The sequence below is a fragment of the Plectropomus leopardus genome, chromosome 4 (genome assembly GCF_008729295.1).
Source record: "Plectropomus leopardus isolate mb chromosome 4, YSFRI_Pleo_2.0, whole genome shotgun sequence".
NCBI classification, from domain to species: domain Eukaryota; kingdom Metazoa; phylum Chordata; class Actinopteri; order Perciformes; family Serranidae; genus Plectropomus; species Plectropomus leopardus.
This window is the reverse complement of record NC_056466.1, coordinates 35274918-35291919: the sequence shown is the minus strand read 5'-3', so window position 1 is coordinate 35291919 and position 17002 is coordinate 35274918. Positions and strand designations below refer to the sequence as shown.

Genomic DNA, 17002 nt, shown 5'->3' with positions numbered 1-17002 from the left:
CATGAACAAGGCCTTCTGCCAAACCCTGTTGAACCATCTATGATTATGCAAGTACAACCTTCTTAACAGGTAGACTACATTTGTAAGTATCTGTGTACATGACAGAGGAAGTGTCATAAACTATTATTTATAACTCGACTGACTACAAGCTTTATTTCAGAGATCTTTATTTTCACTTTGTGCGACTCAAACTTTCTGAACAGGAGTCCAGCAGCCTAAATGTAGGGAAAACTGCTCCCTCGCTAGGGTCTGTGCCGAACGTGTGTGTGTGTTCCTGTAGAACATGTGAACAAGCGTGGGTGGAAGGGAATGTGGTCGCAGCCGCCCCAAATCAAAAACATCCAGAGTTTGTGCGTGTGCAGGGAGACTGAGAGTGAGGGGTAAGAAGGAGCACAAAGAGGTAGTGACAAAAAAATGTAATGAGGTGCATGGGAGCAGAGACGATAAAGGGAAGAGTTTGAAAGACACAGTCCATAAAGAAACAGACGGAGTCAGTAAAACAAGCATGAAATGAGTCAATAACAGCATGCCTGTGATGTCACGGGTGGATGTCTACGTCACACACTGCGTGTGTTGCAGACTGGTGAGTGTCAGCTCCATGCCAGCTCACTGGTTTAAATATAGCACTTGGGCAACAGTCCCAGCTGACATTAACAATGCTTTAGCCACCAAGACCCATCCACACTACATTAGCGCCGCGCTAACGCTGAAACCAGAGAAGTGGTGAACAGAGGGAGGGAGGAGAGGAAGGGAGGGAGGGAGGAGAGGAAGGGAGAGAGAGGGAAGGCCTCGGATTCATGAACACTCAGCCGCCCACACTCCGGCTTCTGCTGCCAAGAGTTGAGCAGGACAACAGTGTGTGTGTGCATGCGAGAGAGAGAGAGGGAGAGAGACACAGAGAGAGAGAGAGAGAGAGAGAGAGAGAGAGAGACACATTCCTCGGCGAGGTGGATGCCAAGGAGTGAGCAGAGCTGAAGACAGACTGTCCTGAGCTACTGTGTTTTACTGGGACTAACGAGCCCCTCGCTGTGCGCCTCGGCCTTGCAGCTGGAGACTTGTTAGCGATTAGGTAATCAGATGTGACTGGATGTTTTGTCAGAAAGTACAGGTCACTATTTGGTTTTTCAGCAGCATCGTGGCCCGTTGGTTCACAGACACGTGCCTGGGACTGAAAGGTCACAAGTTTGATCCTCATAACAGCCTATGTGCTTCCATCAGGATCTCAACAAAGCAGTGAAAACATGACAGCAACTGGTGTTGTGTTTGTCTGTGCCCTCTGATCACCAGCTGGGAGTAGACACCGTCACATCATGTTAAAATTTAGCATTAGTTTGGCAAATTTTACCCACTCTTCATTTTTTTTAATTTTAGTTATGTTCATGCATATGGCATACATTTAAGCAAGGTTGTGTATTTATGTTTAATCTTTGAATTTCCAGCTCAGCTCCTACAATAAGTCTAAAATACACTGTGGAAACTAAATTGTTACATTCAGTTAAGTGCAAAAAATGCTTCATAGAAACCCATTCAAACTGACAATCGAACCCCACCGCCATCAGAGCATAAAAAATGCATTGTATTATTTCTGGGTGTCATTCTGGGATTTATGCCTTGGGATTTGTTATTTTTACTATTTTCTACCTGATGATGTCATTTTTACCAAATTTGGCAAATGAAGAAAATACATGCTATTTCCACTAGATGCACTGTCACAATCAATCTTGCTGCTAATTATTGACATATCCCAGGCTGTGATCATCAAAAATCCCCTTTGCCTGTAGTATATTAAAAATAATTCATTCTGTGGGGTTTTTTTCTCATCTAAAAACATAATGACAAAAACCTGGCATTTAAAGGGTTACATTTCTGGAAATCAATGAATGTTTGATTTGTATGATAAAAACTGATGCTGGTTAAAAATGAACATAATGAAAGTAGGAAATCATATTTTTTAAAGCTTGATTTTGAAAAGCTTATTTTTTGTGCAGAGCGGTGTGAGTGTGAGTATTTGACACTGCACAAAAAATACAAAAATAAATGTTGCTGGTAATCACTGACATATCCTAAGCTGTGACAATCAAAAAAACCCAAACATATATACTAAGCATGTAGTATACTGAAAATAATTCTTTTTTTTTGTGCTTTTTTAATCTAAAAACATAGCAGAATCATGACAAAAGCCTGGCATTTAAAGGTTTAAAAATCAGAAAACTAATGTCTATTTGATATTTATGATTAGGAATGATGCTGGTTAAAAATTAATTGAAAAGCCCAATTTGTGCGCACAGTGATACGAGTGTGTGTAATATTCGAGTGGGATCAGAGGGTTAAGACACTGAATGCAGCCACAATGAAGTTTGACAGCAGGCCTCTTTTTAGCTACATGTAACACATTTTTTGACGTTCATCAATCGTAGAAAACAAAAACAACACATCTCTCCACCAACAATGACCTCAACATGCCCAAGTGCGACACAGCCAGAGAACAAGTTGTGTTTTATGGTGTGGTCCTGTTATTGCCATCACTAATTCTCTCTCTACAAACATGTGGTGAACATGCTCCCACCTGTTCCCTGTGGGTCATCTGACTGCAAAGAGGAGCTCACCAAATTATCTTTAATGCAACGCTCATCACACATTGATGATATCTAACAGTCCAAGATGACTGAAGGATGCCACTGAGTGGTCCAGTCCATTTGAGATTGGACCATGAACTAGAGGGTGACACGGGAGTGTATTTTTCACTCTTGCCCTATTGGCATTTTATTTGAGTTATTGCCGATAACATTAATTATTTAAAAAGCGCAACGAAAGTGTCAGCATGGGAGGATCTTTAATGGATTTTTCCTGGTCAAAAAATATTTAGATAACGGGAACTCTGAGCCCCAAGCTGACCAGTCACAGTACTTGTGGACCTTACATGGTATCTCTGTAATCACCATAGCCCCTACATGCAGATACATTTTTGAGCAGCAGCACTTCAGCTATGGTTGACATGCAGAGATGCTCTGTAGTTACGCTTACTGCACAACTCCTTTATAAACCCAGCTATAGACTGTCTTTGCTCTTGTGTCATTTAAACTAATGTTGACTCTGAAAATACAAAATTATTGAATGAACTGCAGATACAATAAAGTTAAATAAAGTAACTACTATCATATAATAAAAAACAAAAATGTTGCTTTGCAACTTCACAGAAACACTCGCAGCCTACCCCAAATCTATCTGATCAGCAACCAAAATATGGTGCCAAGTCACCAGAGGCACAGAAAATAAACAGAGCTGTAGAACACATATGCATGTCATGTGTTCTACAGGGCTGTTCCAGACTCAAAATAATGTCAGTCGAATCAGATTCTGTCGTACAATACAAATATTTAGCGATTGGTTTTGTTTTCCATACAAAGTTCTACCGCTTAAACGGGGCTCGGCGGGACGTTGAGTGTGACAGCTGCATTCATGTAATATAGTAAACAAGCTAACAGTGCTAACAAAAAAAATCACAAATGCGCAACAACATTTTTTGCCGTGACTATATCGAATGAAAGCCACAGCCTGTCGAATTAAGTTGCTGTGAGCTTTAAATCAACATCGGAAAGTGAACATGATTGTTTGAAATCATTTTAGTAACTAGAGGAAATCTAATCAGCTCTATGACAAAACAGTGGTCTTCTGAATAGTGATGGAGTGTAACAAAGTATATTTACTCAAGTTCAGTACTTTATTTGAGTAAATGCATTTTCTGCTACTTTAAATTTCATACTTCATTTAATTCAACTTCACACTTCCACGCATCGCACCGAGCTTCCGGCAGTGGCCCACGAGGTATCTATTGGCGCTTTTCCACGACATGGTACCGGCTCTACTCTACTTGACTCGCATTTTTTTGGCTTTCCATCACTTAAAAGTACCTGGTACCTGGTACCACTTTAGCACATGCTCTCCTGGGGTTCCAAAAAAAGCTGACCAGGTACTAAGAGGTACTAAAAGGTGACATGGACACAGTACAGACCACTGATTGGTCAGAGAGAAACGCCACTGCATCATCAATGCGCAGCACTCACAGAATACTCTGATTAGTGCAAACAGCTAAGCTATTGTAGCAGCTGCAAGAAAGATCACACCGTGGCCGCTCGAGGAGGTGCAAACGATCCTCACCTTGCTGGATGACATGCATATCCCAAACACAGGGGACAGAGAGAGAGAGAGGAAATATTACCGGCCGGTAGAATCTTTTTTGCAGTTTCCCTGTTATTGACCTTGCGCTGCCACACAGTTTATGAATGACACATGTTGTAGTAGTCGTGCGCACCAAAAAATGGGTCTCCCCCAAAGTGGCATTGTCCCACAGTGTTGCTATGACGACCAGCTACACTGAGCCGGTACTATCTTCTAATGGAAAAGACCCCCAGAAAAGTACCAGATACCAAGGGCGAGTAGTGTAGAGTAGAGTAGAGCCGGTACCATGTATTGAAAAAGCGCCATAAGTTTCTATATCTATGGGTCTCCTCCTCTGTGTTGCTGCAGTAGACGCTGCCAAAGAGTAGAATGACAGTCAAGAGTACTCACTCCACAGCAAAGACCAAAACCAAAATGTCCCACAACACAGACTAGCAAAAAAAAAATTGCTAACAACAGGTCTGAAATGTGCAGCAGCATCACAAGAGCCAGAGACTGTAAAATATCAAGTTGCTGTGAACTGTAAATTTACCACTTCTAAGCAGAAGGTCACTCCTCTCTCCTCTGTGCTGCTGCCTGCATGTTTGCAGCTCCCTGTACCAAAGAGCGGTGTGAAATTCAAGAGCACTCACTCCACAGCAAAATCTAGAAACCAAAACATCCCCAGAAGTACAATGCACTGAACAAAAGAAATACATTTAAATAACGACTGCTTGAATCGGAGCTAGCTCAGTCGACTGAGGGGTCTCCATCTGATGATTTGAATCCCTAACTTTCAGTGGGAAGCCCTACTGTTTGTTTGTTTGTATGTTTGTTTGTTTGTTTGTTTGTTTGTTTGTTTGCTGCATGACCTGAGATATACTAAAAAATATTGTTGTCATTGTTATCTTAAAGTAATATTGCTGGGGGGGGTCCACTACCTGATGCAAATTAAAAATATTGTTTATGTGATGTTATTGTTTGTATTGTTCTTATCTTCATTCAAAATATCTTTTGTACCTCTTAATTTTTTGGTTTTTTTCCCCAGTGGTACTAAAAATGGTATCAAGTATTTTTCTGGGTATGAAGTTAGAAATACTAGTATCCTGACAACACAACAACACACCTTTAATACCTCCCCAAGGAACTATAATTATGGGCTTTTACAATGTGCCTGGAAGTTGCCTGCTTCTAAACTGTTAGATCATCTGTCCTACCCATCACCATAACCTACAGCATTTGGTGGACTTCTAATCCAGAGTTTAGAAAATATCCAGAGTGAAGAAGTGAATGAATCATTGACTATCACAGTATTAGTGTTATGTGATATATGGCTGATGGCAGCAGGCATAAAGGTGGCCTGTTAATTCAATCCTCCTGTGTTTAGACTATTTCAAGTTAGGACGTGTTTGTCTTGAGAAAGTGGACATCAGCAATGACTGTGTCCCACCTCACTGTCTGGCTGTTAGTGGTTGTACTGGGAATATCACACCCCAGGTAACATATGTGCTACAGTGCTCCCTGAATGATTTCCAAGAAGTGGTGGGAAAAACGGCAGCTCCCAGTGTCTTCTTTTCCTTTCTCAATAATAGCTAGCCCATCAACACAAACACACGCTTTCCATAATTACAGGCTTGCCCCTGCCACAGTGTGGGTGTGTCTGAGAACCATTAGACATCAGCACAGTGTACTGGCATGCACATGACAATACGAAATGCTCAGGAATATCACACTAACAATGACAGAGTGAACCATGGAATTACACGTCTATTATTTCCAATCTATCAGTAATGTGTCAGAGCTGCGTAAACTATCTTTCAAAAACCAACATGCTGGTTTTATCTTTTACAAACACATTGATTTTCATCTTCTTCGCCAACTTTTGCACACTGTAGACATTCCTGAAATTCTTCAAACGGACAATAAACATAAAGACACTGCAAACCAACCAGTACAGCAGCACTCACACTGCCAAAGAGACACCTGTGCTATTTCAGCCTCATATTGTGAAGCCTTTATATACAGAGTTCCCACACACTGTTATGGACAACATTTTCAAAACTTTTCCATGAATTTTCAAGTCCCCAAAATATTTCTTTTTTTCTTGCCTAACTTGCCTGGCGGTTTTTAAACATAAGATTCAAACTCTATTCAGTCATAATTTCAATGTCCTACATGATGTGGTCAAGGACCATCGGAATTTGAAATTCCCAAAAAATCTTTAATAATTTACAGTAGACAAACAACGGTTTGGCTAATGTAAATGATTTAATTTGGGGAACTAAAAAAATAAATGTGCCTTTCAAAAAAATGAGAAAAAAATAAAAATAAAGAATAAGCAAAATTTTAGGTTTTCAAAAAACTACCAGAAACTTTAAAGAAATAAAAATTTGAAAAAGAAAAGAAAATTTAAAAACATGCCTTCAAACCCGTTTTCTTAAAAAATAATTACAAAAACAAAACAAACAAAAAATCTTCAAAATGTTTTAAGTTTTCTAAAAAGACATTATCAAAAAATTAAATAACTTAATAAAAAAAAAATATATAAGTTTTCAATAAAGACATGGTTTCTCTTAAATCACTTAAAGAGAAACCATGCTTTCCAGAGCCATAATTTCATTTAAAATCTGCAGTAAAATAAATACAAAATACAGCCATTTAAAGCTGTATGCCCCTTCCCTCAGCCAAAAGTGCTTAAAAATTATTTGAAATGCCTTGTGGGCATACATTAAGGTAGGAATGGAATGCGGGGCAAAAATGAAGAAACTCTTGCGATGAACAAATGAACAAAAATGTAACATAACCAAAATGCTGTCACACAGTGACATATGTTATAGTTATGTCACATCACCAGCTACAGAAAATAAATTCCCTACTATGTTAATGTCATTTATTACAAACAACACATTTCCTTTTTTTTCTTCAAGACTTTCAATGATTTTTACTAGTTTCATGACTTTTCCAGGCCGGTGAAATGGGATTGCAAAATTCCATGACTTTTCAAGGTTTTCCATGGCCGTGGGAACCCTGTATATAAAACTAAAGCATAATGTGAATTGACACTGAGCTCATCTTTTAGGCATAACTGTCTTCAAACACCCTCTCAACACAGTACGCTTCCAAAAACAGTCTGTAATATAACCCTACAGATTTTGGGGTGTGTGTGTGTATGTGTGTGTAGTTACGTTAATAGCACACTTGGCTTTCCTAGAATGCCTGCTTCTGCAGTGACTACATACAGCCATCTAGCTGCAGCTCTGCTCCTCAGAGGCAAACGGGAGAGGGCTGGCAGACTCTCCTTTCGTTTCATCTCCTATACAATCCATGACTAAACAATGCCAACAACTTACAATGGAGCATATAATGGGTACAAACACCAAGCTCTCTGTAATTTAGCTGCTGCATGCTGTGTGTGTGCATTTGAGGTATTAGCAGCAGATAGGGACAGAGCAGAGGGATGCCACTGTGTCTTTAAGCAGTAATCCCTTCATTCTCAGAGCATTTGTTGCCGGCCATCTAATGGGCCGTTCGGTTTAATGTCCACAGGGGCTGCTGGGAGGTCCTGCACTATTAAAATCACTGCTGCTCACTCAAGATGTGGCTGCTCAGGCTTGCGTGGTTCCTAAATAACTACCGGGGCTGTCTCAGAAATTAAAGACATTGTGATTTTGCATTTCAAAGGGGGGTAGAAGCTGGGCTCGTTGCAGCAACAAAAGGGACAACAATGTTGACATTCCCGACATGTATCCTTTGGTGTTTTCTAAAGGAAACTGGAGGTTGCCCACAAGAGATATGCTGTAACGGGGTGGGGGGGGTACTACACAGTTTGCCGGTGTCTGTCCCCATCTCTGTCATGCGAGCAGTGACAGTAAAACATCCGGATGTTTCCTTTGTAAAATACACATTGTGATCATTTAAGGATGTGATCTGCAGAACGGATCATAAATAAAAAAAGTCTCCAAGCCAAGATCCTCATTCGACAACCATAAGAAACAGAGCAATCGTCCATATGTTACCACTGCCCCCTACCATCAAGACATCACTGTAGCATACCTACAAAACCTACTCTAAGTTTATCTGAGCTCTATTGGACTGATACTATAGTTACTAAAGCATCACTGTTTTACAACTACATGCACTTTTGTGGAAGATATAGAGCCTCCTTGTGGAATGTGTCATGTGATCACAGCATTACTTTGCAGGAGGCTCCACAGTCAGTTATGAATGAATCTCCAAAAGTTACTTACATGTTCAGCAACAATGTGGCAGCCGTCTGAAGTATTTTAAAGTTTGCTTGCAGGGTACTTTAAGTGAGGAGGTGGCTGTGATTAAGTGTTTGCAACACTGTGAGGGCTGATTTTGAGAGTATGTTACAAAGGTTACAGAACAGGCTTGAGTGTAAACTGCTGCTGCTGCTGAGTGCAAGGAAGCAATGTTGCAACCTTAATGCTGCCTGTCTTGCAGAACAATTTGAACCCAAAAAGCAAAAAACAAGAAAGGAGAAGTTGTTTTCATGCACACAAAAAACAGCAATCCTCCAGAAGTTAGTTTGAAGTATCTGAGGTGAAAATCTTTAGTTGATTATCAGCAAATGCCTTCCAAACTTTCAGCCTTCTCCTGAGTACAAAGCTGCACCTAGCTTGTGAAAGATCAAAAATCAGCTGTCGGGCTTGTCACTTCCGAATCATGTGCCCTTGTAGCCTGCTTTCTTCAATGGGGGGCTGCATGTGTGTGTGTCATAAACTAATGGTAAGCACTCTGGTTTGAAACAGTGGAGTGTGTGTTTTACAAATTCTCAGAGCTCGGTGAACGTGATTTCAACAAGTTTGCACAGCAGTGAACAAGCAGTAGTAGTAGTAGTAGTAGTAGTAGTAGTAGTGCTGTTTGCAGCTTGATGAGGGTCCAAGATATTGGGGGACAAATGAAAGCCAGACTGTAAAGAGACAGATGTGTTTGTGTGTGAGTGAAGGGGTGTCTCCGGGCTGTCTTGCCCGTGACCGAGAGCTCGTCCTTACCGCTATGAGCGTGTTATTCCTCTGTTCCGTGGAGGAGGCAGAGTCCGGGTCCGGCTGCTTGCTCTGCGGCTGCTTGCTGCTGCCGCTGCCGCCGCTCGACTTCTTGGCCCTCTGCTCCAGACTCCGCTGGTAGAGGCTGACCGTCTCCCTCCGCCCTATCTCCAGCTGCTCGGCGTGCGCCTGCTGGTACCTGTTCTCACAGTTGACGTGGTGTCTCCGACAGCCCTCTATCCGCTGCCTCAGCCGCTCCACCACCGTGCTGTGCTTAGGTATGCCCACCGTCCCGGCAGGCACCACGCTCCCGGCGGCCGGGTTCATGCTGTTGTTGATGCAGATACTGCCGTTGGGTCCGGCAGCGGGGGAGGCGAAGTCCCCCATCACTGGGCCGAGTGGCTGCTATTTTGGAAGAACTTTTGTCCCCGTCAAGCCCGCCGCCACCTTATCCTTCCTCCTCCGGCCACCTCCACCTCCGAGTGTCCTCTCCCTCCTCCGTCCTACCCGGCCCAAAGCAGCAGGACAGCGGAGCGACAACAGCCGCGGAAGCAAGCAACGACCGGGAAGGTTTAAAGGTCCTCGCGCCCAGTGGTCATATGGTTAGGGGCTCGCGAGTGACCGTTTCTTCTCCTCCAAACAAACTGCTCCACAATCAGTGATAACAGTGCGCGAGCCCACAGACAGCCCCAAACAGAATTCAAGAAGAAAGCCGCTGCCACGCTGCTAACAACAACTCCGCGGCACAAAAACAACAATACCGAAAAGGTATGGACGTTAGCGGCCACTCTACGGCCATGTACACACAAACCGTCCCGCGGAGGAGCGGCAGCGACAGCAACAGTCCACTCGCCGTTCTACGGTGTTGTCCTTTGAGAAAAAGTTTTGCTGTCTGAACCGAACGGGCTCCGGAGTTTCCCAGTGAACTTGCATCTCATATGGTTTTGGTTTGAAAGAAATCCCGGTGAAGATGATGTTTAGTTGGGGTAAAGCGCACAGGCGCCCTCGGTAGTCCGGTTGTGAGGCAACTCGAGTAGCCCAGACGGCGCAAAACGCGGATATGGGAAGCAGTGGCGGAAGTCTGTAGTCAGTGGCTGCCGCCTGCCACCATCACAATAATCAGGTCCGCTTCTCCACCATGCCAGCGGAGTGATATCAGGACAGGAGTTGAGTAAAAACCAGCTCGAGGCTGTGAGGAACCCGCTGACGGACACCCGGAAAATCCGGAGTGGAGTTCAGAGTCTCCCGGAGAGGACAGGTGTTGTGTTGAAGACTGTTTCTCCGCTGATATGTGTCCCCCATCTAAACCAGACCTAATCCCTTCATATTTTATAGCAGTCAGTGGTGAATGAAGGACCTGAAAGCCATACTATAATAAAAATACATATTTCTTACCAGAAAATGTTAGAAGTTAATGTCACTTATTCGGGTATTACTTGAGTAAAAGTCTTAAAGTATCTGATATTTATTGTGCTTAAGTATCAAAAGTAATTTTATAATATCAAATCTGCTTGATTATTAAAAGTCCAAATGAAGTAAATGCTGGTGATAAAAAAAAGAAAAGAAAAGCAAGCCTTAAAAATTCTGAGGACTATGAAGTTAATTTCTTGGTAACATACACCATCTTAAAAATGCAGTGTACATTATTCTAGGTCACTACTACTAGGCCACTAGGTCTTTTTTTTTTTTTTACAACTAAAAGGGAAATACAGTTTCCTTCATTCATTTGTCTGTCTCTTCCTCCTTTTCTTCCTTATTTTGTATTAAGTAGCAAAAGTGCACAGGGAAAATGTATTTGAGTAAAAGGGAATGTTGACAGAAATATAATAACTCAAGTGAAGTACAGATACTCCCAAAAATACTGAAGTACTGTAATGAAGTATTATTACTTTGTTACACAATACACCACTGCCTATAGCACATATCTTTTTATGGTTTTATTACGAGCCCAATTTTGTTTTAGTGTGTTTTGTTTATTCCAGCACTATTTTTATTAGTAGCACTTACATAATGTTATTTTAAATATAATAATCATTTATTTATATCATTATATATATATTTCCCTCTTCTATTTTACCCCACTCCATCTTTTTATGAAATCTTAATTTTACATATTTTATATTATATGCTATATTTTATATTTAAACTGTCATTTTAACACTAAAACTTTGATAAATGCACCCAATATATGCAACGTCTGCCCCCCTGAGCAACTGCTACCTTTTATTTTATTTTATTTTATTTTATTTCATTTTATTGTATTTTTAAAAGGTTTTTTATAGGGAAAACTTAAACTATTTTTCACTCACCTAGTCCGCGTGTCCCTTTAATACAGCACCTGGCTGTTCATCTCCTCACCTGTGCTGTGTTGGATTCATAGCATAGAATTAGCAATGCAGGACAAATAACTACCGCATCTCTTCTTACAAGGCTTTGACTTCCATAGAAGGACTATTTGTTTGTACAGAAAAAAAAAAAAAAAGAAACAAACACATTTAGGCCCTGCGATAGTCTGGTGACCTGTCCAGGGTGTACCCCACCTTCCGCCCGATGACAGCTGGGATTGGCTCCAGCCCGGAAAATGAATGAATGAATGAACAAACACATTTAACATAAATATAAAATATAGGCTAGATGCATATGTAATTAATACAAGCAAAATGAAACCAACAGGTCAGTAACAACAACAACAACAACAACAACAACAACAACAACAACACATATAGGTCCAGAATTAAGGAAAATCCCAATAACAGAGAATTATAATAGTATGACTGCAAATAAAATAATGGGCCTCATAACACATCAACACTGGAGTGGGCAGGACAGCAGCAGGGCAGCTACATTTTTCAAGTAAATGATAAAATTAGTTCTGATTAATTGCATACTTCTGAACTTTTTTTTTCCATAATAAACAACATGACACCGAGGCACAATAAACCTGTTTGATGTTTTCAATTACAAATTCTCAGTGAATTACAGGACACTATTATAAAGATATTATCTGTATTAACAGGGTAATATTATACTATAACACATTACAGATTACAGAAATCCTACTGGCTACTTGTATCTGTTGAACTAATGAACGCTCCACACATTAAATTCATACAGACAGCACATTACAATTCTTAAAGGTCCACTGTGGAAGATTTAGAGGTATATATTGGCAGAAGTGTAATAATAATAGTAATAATAATAATAATAATAATAAACTTTATTTGTATAGCACCTTTCATACAAAAAATGCAGCCCAGCGTGCTTTAAAACAAAGAAATTAAAGACAGAAGACATAAAGACATAATAAAACACGCATGTAAAAATAAGATAAGATCAGAATAGAATACATAGAATGCATCCTCACATGGATAAAACTCATTTCATAATACTTCAAAAAGTGGAATGCACAGAATGCATAACATAAAATGGAAAATAAAACCCATTGAGATAATAATAATAATAATAAGGCTAAAAATAGAGTGTATAAAATATGTAAAATAAAAGAAAATACAACATTTTAAAGAGGTGCAGCAATAAATAAGTGTGAAGCGGAATGCAAAGCAGTAAAGTCAGAGCTAGTTAAGGGCTAAATTGCAAAGATACGTTTTTAGTTTTCTTTAAAAGATATTTAGCGAGCCGGCTTCTCTAATATCTATAGGCAGTGTGTTCCAGACAAACGCTGCATCCCTAATTTTCTTTTGGCTGTTTTTGGGAACCTCCAATAAACCAGCTGCAGATGATCGCAGTGTTCGTGAAGGCAAGTAAGAAACAAGAGAGTTAGCAATGTAACTTGGTACCCGCAGATCTAAATGTTACAGGAAGCCAGTGCAGAGCAGCTAAAACTGGACTGATGTGCTCTCTCCTCTTGGTTCTGGTTAACAGCCGAGTTGCAGAGTTTTGGATCAGCTGAAGTCTCTCAGTGGATTTTTTCAGTAAACCAGTAAAAAATGCATTATAGTAGTAAAGTCAGCTCGAAACAAAGGCATGAATCAGTTTTTCTGCATCTTTCTGATTTAGAAATGGCCGTACTTTAGCTATGTTTCTGAGGTTAAAAAAAAAGATGTTTTCATCACCTTGTTAATGTGGGACTGAAAGCTCAGATCTGAATCCAGGATAACACCTGGATTTGTGACCTCAGATTTAATCCAGGGAGTGAGTTCCCCACATTATTTGAAAGCATTTCTCTTTTTGTTTTAGGGCTGACTAGTAAGATGTAAGTTTTGTCCTCGTTAAACTTTAAAAATGTATTGCTCATCCATTTATTTATTGCCAGCAGATAGATAGTGATGGAGTTTATAGCTGCACCTTCATTTGGTTCAGCAGAAATGTACAGTTGTGTGTCATCTGCATAACTACGTGATCAGTGCGTTTTCTTTTGTGTATAATCACCTAAAGATAAATCCATTTCTCCAAATTTAGACCTGCCCTGAAGTATGAAATAACACACAACAATATCAGAATTCCCCATGAGCTGAATGAAATATTTTTTCTGTAGCTAATGAATCATAACTAAAACAATTTAAGCAGGAGCTGATGTAATCAAATGTATTAAGTAGTGGTGATGTGAGCTGCTCATATGATGCATTGATTAGGTGTGTTGTATGATTCTGTGCTAATAAATCTGTTGAGTGTAAAAGTTATTACGCAAGGCAGTGAATATGCAGCACGTAGCAGGTTAGTAACACATGGGTGAGCTTCCCTACAGTTCAAACTTCCTAAAGTTTTTGTCATTTAAACATTTTCCATCAGAAAAAAAACCTACATGAAGTGTAACTTTAGTAAAATATTCATGATGAATTATTTAAAAATGTACAAACAGATTCAAATGATGAAGCAAAACTGCATGGCAAAATTACTTCTGATAATAATAGCTTAAAATACAAAGATGAACAAACAGTGACAGTTTAAAGTGTTAATCACTGTCATGTTAGCAGCTAGTCTTACAAACAAAGCAGAGGTTCAGAGGACACAAGTTAGAGTTTTATTTTGAAATATTTAACCATTGAAACTTACAGCAACAACACTTCTAGTGCTGCTTTCAGACACCTTTCACAAACATCCAAACCTTTGAATCCTGTGCAAATTGGTGAAATTTCTTTTAAGAACACAGGGGAAAAGGCAACGAGAAACTTGGTAATAAATGTTTCACAAATTTTGAGATATTAGCAGATTTAGAAATTTATTTCAAAGAAGCAAAGGGAAAATGTTTAGGGGAAAAAGAAGGGGAAACTAAAAACTATATTGCAATGATCATAATTACATATTTAATTCAATGACCATAATTACATATTTAAAATGTTTCAAAAGTATTCTTTTCAAAGCACTCTTCAGATAATTTCCCTTGGTATTATTATTATCATTATTTTATTTCATTTTTTTGTTTTAGATTTAATTTAATTGTTTTTTTAACTAAATGTCAAGTAATCTTGAACTTTTTGCACAGTTTACACTTTATGGCATTTAGGTTATGTGTACATCAGTTGAATAAGTTTCAGTTCCATTTAAAGACCCCAATAATAAGAAGTAGAGAGCCACTGTGCTTTACTAAGAGCTGTTAAAAATACCTCTGCACAATGAAGCACACGGAGAACAAAAAAGGGAAATGAAAAGATTTAATTCTTTGAAATGAGAGCACTTGTAAACTCCCACTTGTTCTTTATAACGACTCTGTGGTTCACATCTTTCTATCAACTGTCAGGGTCTCATATTTGAATAATCATTTCACATGAAATATGATTAAGTGACAGCATGATTTCTTGTAATCATAGTCATGTTGTGAATCAGAGGCACACTGATAACCATGCATGGCCCTCCTCTTCCCAGTCAACACAGTGATCACTGGCACATGCATGCTCTCTCTCGCGAGCACACACACGCACGCGTGCGAACACACACACACACACATTGAATCTTATCTTTACAAATGCATGGGGTTCATTTCAGTGTTACAACAGTGCAGGCCATTTCTCTCTCTCTCAGTGTGTGTGTGTCTCTCCTGATTTTATTTTTATCAGTCATGTCATGTGGGAGTTCTGAGCTCCATCCCCGACTGTTCAGGCCATATGTGCTCCCTTGTCTCTTTCGAACCACCCAACCAAAACACACTCATGTGCTAACACACGGTATCATTCACTCCCACACGTGGTAAACCAACAGAGACATGGACCTGCACTCATAGATACACGCACACACACACACACACACACACACACACACACACACACACAATCACACAATCTGTGTAAGTAATTAAAACATGGACAGCATGTGTCTCTGCTTCCTCTTCATCATTCTGTTTCGGACTTATCAAATGATCAATCGGGTGACTGCAGTGATGAAAATGACAAACACTAATGTTTGTGAGAGACAGCATGCTTCACGATACAACTTTGTCCTCATAGTATAAGTGTGTGAGAATTTCGATAGGTAATTTGGATGATCTTCAAATGTTGTGTCTGCTTTAAAAGGCATTTTAATATCCCTCTTGGTATTTTTTATTCATTTATTTTTTAAATCAGACTGACTTCATGTGGGGACTAGTGTTAAAGGCTGGCTTAAGCAAAATCAGAGATGTTAGCATTTCTAACTATTTTATAATGTCTTTTAGCTGAGTGTTGTAACTGTTTGTAATACTAATACTTGTGTCCTTTTTTTAAAAACTTTTTAAAAAAATGTATTTTATTTTTTGCTCTTTACTGTATGTTGTAATTCCATGTAATCTTGTTGCAAATATTTAACTTTTAGTCGTTGTTTTTACCATAACTATTATTGTACACAACTATTATTGTACTTTTCTTTGCTAAAAGCCTAACTAGGGACAGGAATTGGAAACCTGCAATAGCTAAAAACTTTACATGTGAAACATCAGTTACTACAACCAGTTTGTAACAGGCAGAAGTTGTACTACATTGATTTGCATTGTCCCTATCAATAAACTATTAAAAAAAAATAAATAAATAAATGCTGATATCGTACACCAGTGGTTCCCAACTTTTCTAGCTTGTGACCCATGAAAGATTGGCTAGGTAATATTATTTTGGCCTCATTGGGCAGAAAGCCCTAAATAATTTATGAGCATATTTTAATTCAGGTGACAAAGAGTTTTTTGAGTGAAAAAAAAAAATAGCATATGACAGGAAACTTGAGCGAATCACAGTCCATTTCAGACGGATGGCCATTCTATTGGCTGTTCTACAGATGCATGTGCAGATATACTCTGGTACCAACTGCCTCGTCAGGAAGGAGGCTAAATGACGTAACACATTTAGGATAAATTTTGTCGAAAGAACAACTGGCATGGCCATTTTCAAAGGGGTACATTGACCTCTCACTTCAAGACATCTGAATGAAAATGGGTTCTGTGGGTACCCACGATTCTCCCCTAAACTTGTTACCAGTAAACACTTTTTTTTTCCATCCACTAATGTATTCCCTCAAATTAAAGCTGTACAGAGTATCCCAGTAATGAATCCTAAAACCCGGGGATACTTTAGCATTCTCCTCCGGTTCCCTCGTTTGGAAATAAATTTTTTGAAAGGATTTTTGGTTAGGAACCTGTGGTTTACACAAACTGAGGAGGCTTTCATATTTTGGTCTATGACATGAAAACCATCAGCAAAATCCCCACTTTATGTGTCTTAAAAAGGGGCGCCTACATGCGGCTAAATGAGACGACAGAACTTCATCACGTCAAGCTGTGCAGAACACAACAATTATAGCCTCAAAATGGTGGTGACGCGGCAGCAGTGTTGTTCGTGTATAACCTAACATCAGCTTTTTACTTCTGGCCATTACATTTAGGATACATATATATATATATATATATATATATATATATA

The 17002-nt window shown here is 39.5% G+C and overlaps 1 protein-coding gene across 1 annotated transcript in view; it reads right to left on the bottom strand.

The window, feature by feature from the left end:
• Nucleotides 1–10293, bottom strand: part of maml3 (mastermind-like transcriptional coactivator 3) — a 151232-nt gene extending 140939 nt beyond the window's left edge. The window contains exon 1 of the mRNA XM_042485283.1: nt 9174–10293. Coding sequence (XP_042341217.1) covers nt 9174–9551 — 378 coding nt within the window. The 5' untranslated portion in view covers nt 9552–10293. The remainder of the gene's footprint in view (nt 1–9173) is intronic.
• Between the last annotated feature and the right edge of the window lie 6709 nt (nt 10294–17002).